The sequence below is a fragment of the Octopus sinensis genome, linkage group LG7 (assembly GCF_006345805.1).
Source record: "Octopus sinensis linkage group LG7, ASM634580v1, whole genome shotgun sequence".
Lineage (NCBI taxonomy): Eukaryota > Metazoa > Mollusca > Cephalopoda > Octopoda > Octopodidae > Octopus > Octopus sinensis.
This window is the reverse complement of record NC_043003.1, coordinates 24,961,489-24,972,312: the sequence shown is the minus strand read 5'-3', so window position 1 is coordinate 24,972,312 and position 10,824 is coordinate 24,961,489. Positions and strand designations below refer to the sequence as shown.

At 37.8% G+C, this 10,824-nt stretch overlaps 1 protein-coding gene across 1 annotated transcript; it reads left to right on the top strand.

Moving 5' to 3' along the window:
- The first annotated feature begins 1,289 nt into the window (after window positions 1–1,289).
- On the top strand, window positions 1,290–8,722 carry LOC115214120 (actin, cytoplasmic). The gene is made up of 2 exons (XM_029783182.2): window positions 1,290–1,612; window positions 7,371–8,722. Exons 1-2 carry the CDS (start codon window positions 1,490–1,492, stop codon window positions 8,373–8,375), a joined length of 1,128 nt encoding a protein of 375 aa, XP_029639042.1. The 5' UTR covers window positions 1,290–1,489; the 3' UTR covers window positions 8,376–8,722.
- The last annotated feature ends 2,102 nt before the right edge of the window (window positions 8,723–10,824 follow it).

The window sequence follows — 10,824 nt, the reverse complement described above, 5'->3', positions numbered from 1 at the left end:
TTCTTATCATTCGTGAGAAATAAAAGCAAAATTTGCTGCTAAAATGTGTCACTCACACACTCCCGCTGGCTTGTCAACGACACTCCCTATGTTGTCCTCTCAACCTGCTTGCTCGAAATAGCAGCTAAAATCTACCTTAAATCCCCGTGTCGCCTTAATAAAGAAAAGACACATTGGTTAATCTAATCTAATCTCTCTATCATAAACGGGATTATTACAGCTGGAAAGCTTTTGATCATAACAAGGCCTGCTAGTCCAGGGCTGTTCCAGGGATAAACAAGAACCTAACGTTTAAAGATAAATTTTAATGCTAAGCGCGAACGGGTGGGGCTGAGGACTAAATAATTATTGTAAATGTATAAACCATAGTCTTTAGTAGGGAGTAAAATTTGAACGTTAAGTAGGTGAAACTTTAAATAATACTAATTAAATTAAGCTATATAAATACACACACGCATACATAAAACATACGTATATTTTTAAATACATTTTGAAAGGTTCCCCCTCCCCCTTTTTCGTCTTAATGTTTCGTTTCCAAAACCTGGCCCCCCTCCCTTGATCAGTTTATCTTAAATAGCTGCTAAGATGGCTGTCATGTGTATATTCTTTCCACTTTAAAGTTTATATTATATATATAGAGAGAGAGGGATCATATAATCTGTATTTGTCACCGAAGTTATTTCCTTAAAATTAAAAAAATAAAAATGACGGGTCCTAGAAAAGAACATAAGGGAGGAGGGAAGGGAAACTTTAAAAACAAAAATGAGATTCGACCTCGGTGGTTGAATAAATATTTCAAAAAAAAAAAAAAAAAAATGATAAGACATACACGTTGGCAGAATGGCAGCTACTATGAATATTCTTGTTTCAGTTAGCATATACTAAAAATTCTTAGCATCTGGGTGCTATATGAAGCAACTTTAATTCTACTACTGTTCTCACAAATTCATCATCACCCCCCCCCCCGGTTTACTCCTCTATCCGACATCACGTCTCCATCTCTCCCCTCCCCCTCTTGCTATCATCTGTCATTGATATTTTGTTCTATTTTTTTTACTTATTGTTATTTCCATACATTTATGCATGTTAAAAATTAAATATATTTATGATATATTTGCATATACCTAAATATATATATTTATAAATTTATGTATATAAAAAAAAAAATATTCAGGGACACATATAAATTCATTAATTACTTTGAATGATGTCCCTAACTGCCTTGTCTCATTGCCCCCACCCCATTGGCTAAATATCACGAGAATTCAACTTCCATATAAAGGAAATATCGTTTTAGAGTCTGAGGAGACGTCACTCAAGTCAGTCTGTAGCGCTCTCTTGCAGCGACCACATCGCCAAATCTTGCTCGCGCCATTTCTCCTGCATTTCAAAGGCAGTACCTATTTTTGACAAGAGCATAAAAAGTTCAAGCCTTCTCCGGTTTTTTCCAATTCTTTTTCGGGCATTTTAAAACAAATATTAATACACCATGGATGATGAAGTCGCAGCTCTCGTAATTGACAATGGATCTGGTATGTGCAAAGCTGGTTTTGCCGGCGACGATGCCCCCAGAGCTGTCTTCCCTTCCATTGTTGGTCGTCCCAGACATCAGGTATTTAATTTACTATTGAAATTTTTTTATATCCATTCTCAGCAATTAACACAGATTTTTTTTTTCCTGTACTTAAAATATAAAAATTCGATGTCTTAAATTTAATTTTAAATTACTACGCTTACACTGGATTAGCGCAACTTTATCTTAAATAATTCGATTCGGATTCACTTTGCTTAATCTCGCGCCGGTAAGATTTTCAATGAATCGGTTCGCATTGTGGGTGTCTATATAATATACATGCTTAATATAAGCCACTAAACCTGTTCTTCTAAACATGAATTATTAGATTTTTTTTTTTTTTTTCGTGTGTGTGCTTTTTATTTCTATTCACTAACCGGTCAAAGGGAAAACCTAATTTTGACAATTCCCATAGTTTATTGAAAACATTTTCAAGGCTTTTCTTTTATAAAAAAATGAAAAAAAAAACAAAAAAAACTCTTAATTCTCCCATCTCACTGCATTGAGTAAATTTGGATTTAATAATCGCACACACACATTTACTTATAAGTAAATTTATATTGAAGCTGTGATTCTTTAATTTAATTATAATGCTACTTGAGGTTAAGGAATTCTCTTTATTTCTGTAATAAATGCAGTTTAGACGGAGGGCGGAGTTCGGATTGAAACACGGCGTTTAACCGGCCGGAATTTTTCCTTTTTGTCCTCATTCGGATTTTTATATTTTTGATATCAGGACTCTACACCACAAAAAAAAAAAAAACTTGATTTTCACATTTTCCTGTAATCTTGGCACCCCGTCCTTCATGCGATATTTTTTTCTTTTCATTTCTTGATTTTAATTTCGTCATATATATTTGAAGTGGACGTTACAGTTGTACATCCTCCCGCAAACACACGAAAAAAATAATTCTCAATTACCAAATAATTATCGCAGTTAAATTTTTCGGTGGTGGTGGTGGGGGGGATTGCGAATCTGCACGGTGCGAGACGGACTATGAAGAAAACCTTTCGTTACGATTAAATTAAAACGTCGAGGGGCTCGTAGCTTAATTTATGCAGGACCGCCTTAGCTTGCCGCTGCATTAGTATTTAAGGTTTATCTTAATCTCACCCATCTCGGTTTAGAATTCAATTCCACTTTTTGCAAATGAAAATTTTGAAAACCAAAAAAAAAAAAAGTGAAGGCTTTTTCTTTTTGTAAAGTAGTGTACGTAAATCAGAAAATGCCTTAAAAACCAGCCCGGTTGAATGTAGGGTTCAAAAATGTTTCCTGCGTCTTATTTTTCATTATAATATGAAACTACCTTTTTTATCGAACAAAGGAAATTAAGCTCCGCTTCGCTTCTACATTCATTACCACTAACCCTCCCCCCACGTGCGCACACACACATTCGCGCACGCACTCTTCCTCCCATTCAAAGTGGCACCCACCGGCTGTTTGCTATTCGCTCATTTCAGTCTATAACACCCTCACCTTAACTCCCCCCCTCCACCTCGTTTTATAGAAAGCTGACTGCGTGCTCTGATGTGTAACGAAAGATTTTTTTTTTTTTTTTCACCACCGACCCCCGCCAGCTGCTCGCTCGCTTGGCTAACGTACTGCCTGCCGGTTTTTTTGTCAGTAAATGTCTCTTTATCTCAAACGAGACCGAATCATGAACTTTTTGCCCTTAATATGTGACAAATATCCTCTTGTGCTGAACAGCCCAAATCGACAAAATGCAGACCTGCTTAGATAAAACTACAACTTAAAAGTTGCTCCCCTTACAATAGACTTGCGTTAAAAATGCAAATTAAATCCGTGATGTGACGGTTTTTTTTTTGTTTTTTCACATTAAGAAATTAAAAGCATTTTCTAATTCCTCTTTATGAATGATGTGAACATCAATTTAATTTTTTTTACCGTCTTAGAACAAACAGAAGCGGCACATTAGATTAGATAGTCCTCGATCACCTTTCACAATATATATTTTAAGGTTTTTTTCTTCTGTATATCAATGACAGTATATTGAATCTAATTGATGATGGTTCATGCTATGAACATTCGATGGTTAATGATTCTGTGCTTACAATTTCTAAAGAGGAGACCGTATTTCTATCGCTCTCCACATTTTAAGACTACGTCATACGTCTGAATAATGAAATTGTTATAGTTTTAATAAGTTATTGGATCCATGATATTAATGCCATTTGAAATAAGTTTGAGTATGCATTTTTACTTGATCTGACAGATCGATCGATTGATTTAAAACTTTTTTAGAACTCTTTAGGTTCAGTGTCAAAGTTGAGGACTAATCTTTACTGTCAATGACTTAACTCTACACCTGGGGAGATATGTGTAACATACATCACTTGTACGAAAGAATAAACGCCCAAGTGTCGTACTAATAGTGGTTGGGCAAGCTTTCGGATTAGCTCCACGATTCAATGATAAGAAGTTGGTTGTTTTCGTGATAACTCAACAATTTATTTCGGATATCTTCGTGACCTCCTTGAAAGCTGATGACAGCAACTAAAATGGGAGGAGGAGAAAGCTAATGGGTTGTGTGCGTGCTTGTTCTTGTCTGTTTCTATCTGTGAGTGTGTAAAATATAGATATAACGAAATTATGCCAGCAAAAAGCCTTGTTCTTACCGGCTTTATCCACAAATTCCCAAGCAGAAAACAGAATCGGTTTCTGCACTGCTAGTCCATGTATTTTTTTATTTTTTAACCACTAAGAGAAAAGGAGGGGCTTTACAAAGCATTTTATGAATTTCATAAAAAATATTCTTAAATTTTAAATTAGACAGTACTGCATGGCGCATTTTATGAAATTCATAAAAGCATTGTTTCTGTATCGTCGACAACTAAACTCGAACAGACACGTTGAAGATACCGCATCTGATGTGCCATGCATGTTGCGATATTTCGTCTTTACGTGGCCCCACAATCCCTTCATTGTGTTCTTGTGGTCCGCAGGGTCGTTGGGGGGGGGGGTCTACAAAATGAGCACGGGTTCACTGTTGAATGACCTTGCAAAGCATTATATATGCCTTCCAGCAATCGGTTATAATCTTCGTCCCTGGCAGCAGTGTCGCTGCACTTCGGTCCGGGGACGGAACTAGTGTCAAGCATTATGTATGTGTATATATGTATGTATATATCTGTATATATATACATACATACACACAAACTCAATACCGCTATAAAATGGTCAAAACTTTTCACACAGGAACTTAGTTTGATTTGAAAACCCCACGAGAATGGGAGAAAGCGCTAATACATGATCTAAGTTATATGATGTATAAAAAAAAATGTAATATACAAATAACTGTCTGTTAATATAAACCATCCCATTTTCTGAGTACCTCATTTCTTCTGAGATATATATATATATATATATATATATATATATAGTCCACCACACATGTATAAGAACAGAAGCACGTACATACATACACTCGTGCGCACCCACAAAGACAAGAATAAGCACGCACACACAAACCGTTAGCTTTCTACTCCTCCTCCCATTTTAGTAGCTGTCACAGCAGCTGTCGAGGAGGTCACGAAGATATCCGAAGCGAATTGTCGAGTTGTCACGGAAACAACCGACTTATTGTCATTGAATCGTCGAGTTAAAACGAAGGATTGCCAGTGGTTGATAGTGGAATAAAACTGAATTTTTCCTCTGAGCCGAGAATAAATTACTGGGTTTCAGTTCTCGGTTGGCACTACTTCTCTTAAGCGCGATATCGTTACAAAATCCTTTCAATTTCCCCGCCCCCTTATTCAACAAACTGTCGACGAATTGTATTCCCTAATTTTAAATAATAATTAGTTTTCGTAATTTCCATTCCTAAATTTAAGGTTCATTTAAATAGTTAACGTGAATTTTGGTGATAATGACAATCAATCCACGATCTTGGATGTAGTCGATCGAGTCTTGTTACGAGCCTGTTCTTGCTCTGAAGAATTTGATTTCACATTTCGCCACCTAACATTGGAATTGATGCTATTCGAATTGCTGTTTGGAATCGTTCACATTTAAGATTTTTAAATCTTTCAAAATTATTACTTCCCCCTTTCCCGAACTCTATTTAGAACTTTCCGATAAATTGTCTTTGCCATCGGCTTCATTTTGTTAGGGTTACATCTATGAATTCTCGCTCCACAGCTCATAGTTCTCAAAATTCATGAGCGCGGTCTTAACTGGAAGGAAGGGGTGGTTCAGTGTAAATTAACTCCAATCGAAATTAGTCTGGAATCGCAGACTACGCCTACTAAATGCTTACCGCTTTCTTTCAAAGGCATGAGCATCACAAATTGCCATTTTTCCTTGATCGGTAATTTTTTTTATAGTGTATAACACGATCATTCAACCTGCAGCAAGTTCGAATTTGGCATTCTTGTCTGTACGGAGTAGTGGTGGGCTTACGGTACCACCCCGTTATTCTTTGAACCAATTCTACCAACCACCGCCCCTACCACCTCCTCATTCATTTGTAGCTGCTGCTTCAGCAGTGGTTCTGTTCCTGTTTTGTATAGTGGCAGAGAGAGAGGGGGGTGTCGCTGCATGTTCATTGGTAGATCAAATTTCGTGCGCTTCCTCCCCACCTACCCTATCTCCATCCATAAAGTTTTAAAGCAAACAATCTCTTTTGAATTGTATTGTTAGGAATTTAATTTATCTCGGAAAAACTTCAAAACTTTCTGTCGCTCCTTAACTTTTGAGTTAGAATTTTATGTCCGTTGCAAAAGATGGATGTAACAGTAAAAATTTACTTTGACAACCGATTGCCATTGTGTCGTGGTTTGAGAATCTACATGGCTATTTTGCCGGTTTATATTTCTGGTATACTTCGTGCAACACAAAAGTATTTTGTGTACTCGTGTCCCATAGCAAAAAAGTCCGTTTCTGATTTGTCGCCGTTTTTTTTTTTTTCCCCCTTCCGTCTGATATCAATTCTCCTTGTCTAAAATTTCGTTTGACGTCAGCTGTGTCCTTGACTGCAAAACGATGCCGCCTCGTTAACATCCTCAACCTGAGCTTAAATCCCGACAGCTAAGTCGACTAAAAGCGAAAACTACACGCCTTTTGTGATCAGATAACACTGAATAAAGTTCTAAAGAATGTTGTCCATCTTACAATAGACTTGTACATGATCAATGAATTGTTGACTTCACAAATGGGTTGTACAGTGATTGTTCATGTATGATAGATAGATGTATGTTTGCATTCCAGAATGTTCAATTGCAAACTGATGGTCCAAGTGGAACTTCAGTCCTAAGTTCGTTTTTGTGATTTAGTCCACAAAAAGCTAACCGATCGAGATGTTGCGCAATCACATCATTTCTGAATGAGCACACTCTACATAATCTAAGGCTTGTCACTTTGAAGGATCTTAATTCATCCCTTCCTCCTTTTACGATACATGATTTGTAGGGTAGAGGCTTGGCTGTTTCCAACAAAACTAGCCAATTAGAGGCTATCTGGTCCTTTTTTCAGCGAAAACTATACGCAGGTTCGACTCTAGTACTTGGTATGTATGGGAAGGGAATTCTACCTCGTGCATTAGATCTATGTCGTCTTTGGTTTACATTTGGTAGACGAAAACATGTAACGTTGGATGGATCTTTAAACAACTCTCCTGACGCGCTTGCAGTTAAATTGCTAAAGCTGATTAATTCTAGAAATACTTTCTGTGCATTAGACGTATTCTAACCTCATTGTTTTGATGTTACTCTTCCTTATATTTTTAATAAAACATTCTCAATGCCTTTGAATACTGACACTTTTTACTTTTCTTTGTAGGGTGTGATGGTTGGAATGGGACAAAAGGACAGTTACGTCGGAGATGAAGCTCAAAGCAAGAGAGGTATTCTTACCTTGAAGTACCCCATTGAACACGGTATTGTTACCAACTGGGATGATATGGAAAAGATCTGGCATCATACATTCTACAACGAGTTGAGAGTTGCACCCGAAGAGCACCCTGTCTTGTTGACTGAGGCTCCTCTTAACCCCAAAGCCAACAGAGAAAAGATGACCCAAATTATGTTCGAAACCTTCAACACTCCTGCCATGTATGTGGCTATTCAAGCTGTATTGTCCCTATATGCTTCCGGTCGTACCACAGGTATTGTTCTTGATTCAGGTGATGGTGTCACCCACACCGTCCCCATCTATGAAGGTTACGCCTTGCCTCATGCTATCATGCGTCTTGATCTTGCTGGTCGTGACTTGACAGATTACCTGATGAAAATCTTGACCGAACGTGGCTACTCTTTCACCACTACTGCTGAGAGGGAAATTGTTCGTGACATCAAAGAGAAGCTCTGTTATGTTGCTCTAGACTTCGAACAGGAAATGCAGACTGCAGCCTCCTCTTCATCTTTGGAAAAGAGTTATGAATTACCTGACGGACAAGTCATCACCATTGGCAACGAAAGATTCCGAGCCCCAGAAGCTATGTTCCAACCTTCTTTCATTGGTATGGAATCTGCTGGTGTTCATGAAACCACTTACAACTCAATCATGAAATGTGATGTCGATATTAGGAAAGATCTGTATGCCAACACTGTATTGTCCGGTGGTTCCACAATGTACCCAGGTATTGCTGACCGTATGCAGAAGGAAATCAGTGCCCTTGCACCACCTACTATGAAGATTAAGATCATTGCTCCACCTGAACGTAAATACTCTGTATGGATTGGTGGTTCCATCTTGGCTTCTCTGTCCACCTTCCAACAGATGTGGATTAGCAAGCAAGAATATGACGAATCTGGCCCATCTATCGTCCATAGGAAATGTTTCTAAGTACATAGCTTAACTTCCAGCACAAACATCTAAGAAACTCATTAAGAAATTCTGCTTGCAGCAACCTAATGGATCCTAAATACCCTTCTTCTGTCCTTTCATTCTCTCTTTTTATGCTCCCTTCTCCTCTGACAAGAATAACTAATGCTATAAACAAAAGACCTAGATGTGTACTGATCAAATACGTTCTCTCTGGTGCTACAGTGACAGAGATTACATGCTGCTGTTATATTTGTTTCGAAGGATTCCATTACAAGTCACCGCAAACCATGTTGTCTGCTGATTGATTCTTCTGCCTATAATTATATTTTATTTCAGGATAATATGCAAATATTTCCTCTTAAACATCTTTTGTTATTGTCTTTTTTACCTAATCTCTTCTACTTACAACATTCTCAGGTGCCATTTGAGCCAATATTTATGCAATAAATTTTTTTTTGTGAAGTAATTTTTCATTTTTTTTTAAATATAAACACATACACACACAAGCATAGTTATACAATTAGTTTACTAGTGCATGTTTGACAGTCTAGTTACCATTTGTTAGTTTTCCCAACACGAGTCCTGAGTTAGTTATTAGTGTTCTCATGTTTAGTCAAATATGAGCAATTTTTCAAAGATATTGGAAAAGAATATTTTAGTTAGTCTACAGGAATGGCTTTCTTTTACCGTGTTCTCCTTTTCAAAACCTTCAGTTCCATCTAATGAGGATTTTAAAAATTTATTTTCATATCTCCTTTCCTATGCTTGCATAGATTGGAATTTGAGGCGGATTTTCTATGGTTGGATTCACTTCTAAATTCCAACCTTCACCTGTTCCTAAGCAAGGATCTATTTACCCATGGCCAGGCATGTTTTTGCTGAATACTGGAAATTATTAAGTGGCACTTGTTTACAACTCTTGCGATATCATGATGAGGAGATACACACTCGTGCATATACATACATCTCTCATGTGTGTAAATGGACTTCTTTCAGTGTCTGTCTACCAAAGCCACTGAAGACATTGGTCACCCCAGGGCTATAGTAAAAGACACTTGCCCAGGATACTATACAGTGGGACTGAGCCCAAAGCTATGTGCACAGTAAAGTGAAATATTTTTTGATATCCACATTCTGCTATTGTCGTGAGTTACAAGGAAACTTTGTGGCAAGTGTTTTTTCTTATTGGCTAGATGTGCTTTCCATTACAAACCATTGTTTCCAAGTATTATATTTCCATCAACTTGATTTTCCAAACAAGAAGTTTAATAACTGGACATCCTTTTGTGAAGGATTGCAAACAAGACATGGATTTTTGTGTACATATGTTGAGAAAACGGGATTATATAAAGTCAGTTCCGTGCTTGTATAGATTGGATGGAATTTGTTGAGGTAGTTTTTTGTGGCTTGATGCCCTTCCTGTTACTGACCCACACCTGTTTCAGGCAAGGTCTGACATGTTTTTCATGGAGAGCCTCGCCTGGCACCTGTGCAGGTGGCACGTAAAAGGCACCCACTACACTAACGGAGTGGTTGGCGTTAGGAAGGGCATCCAGCTGTAGAAACATTGCCAGATAAGACTGGAGCCTGGTGCAGCCTTCTGACTTCCCAGATCTCCGGTCGAACCATCCAACCCATGCTAGCATGGAGAACAGACGTTAAACGATGATGATGATGACTGAAAATGAACAAACGATGCTCGTTTACAGCCATCACATTTCAAGACTAGGGTTCACACATAAACATGATGGGCTCCTTCCAGTTTCCATTTACTAAATCAGCTCAAGCTATAGACACTTTCCCTACGTTCCACAGTGAGGTTGAGCCTGTGACAACATGGTTAGGAAGCAAGCAAGCTTCTTTACCACACATGGCAGGTTTCTTCCAGTTTCCATCTACCAAATTTCACTCATCAGGCATTGGTCAGCTGGCTCTTGCAGAAGGCACTAGTTGACAGTGTCCTCACATTGAAATTGAACCTTGAATCACATACCTCGAAACAAGCTCCCTAATAACACATACAACTATACAGCTAAGTATAGATCCTGAATGCTTAAATTGGACAAGATGAACCCTTAGCTTATTTTTCTTAACTTCTAATACCTAGCAAGTATAGTGTAGTTATATATATCTATAACCTTCATCTGCTCCAGTGTCCTGCCTCTTGAATTATATTCTGTGCAGCAAGTCTCTCTTAGTCAACCATCCATTTTCATTTTTCATTCTATTTTCTAAAATTCATTATTTTTTACTTGTTTCAGTCATTTGACTGTGTCCATGCTGGAGCACCACATTTAGTCAGCAAATGGACCCCAGGACTTATTCTATCGGTCTCTTTTGCCGTACTGCTAAGTTACAAGGAGGTAAACACCAGCATAGGTTGTCAAGCGATGTTTGTTGGGACAAACACATATACATACACACACACACACACATGTATATATGCAATGGACTTTTCAGTTTCCAT

Coding starts and splice junctions, on each gene's coding strand:
- LOC115214120 (XM_029783182.2), top strand. CDS start 1,490: ATGGATGATGAAGTCGCAGCTCTCGTAATTGACAATGGATCTGGTATG. Junction 1,613..7,370: donor TTGGTCGTCCCAGACATCAG/GTATTTAATTTA, acceptor TTTTCTTTGTAG/GGTGTGATGGTTGGAATGGG.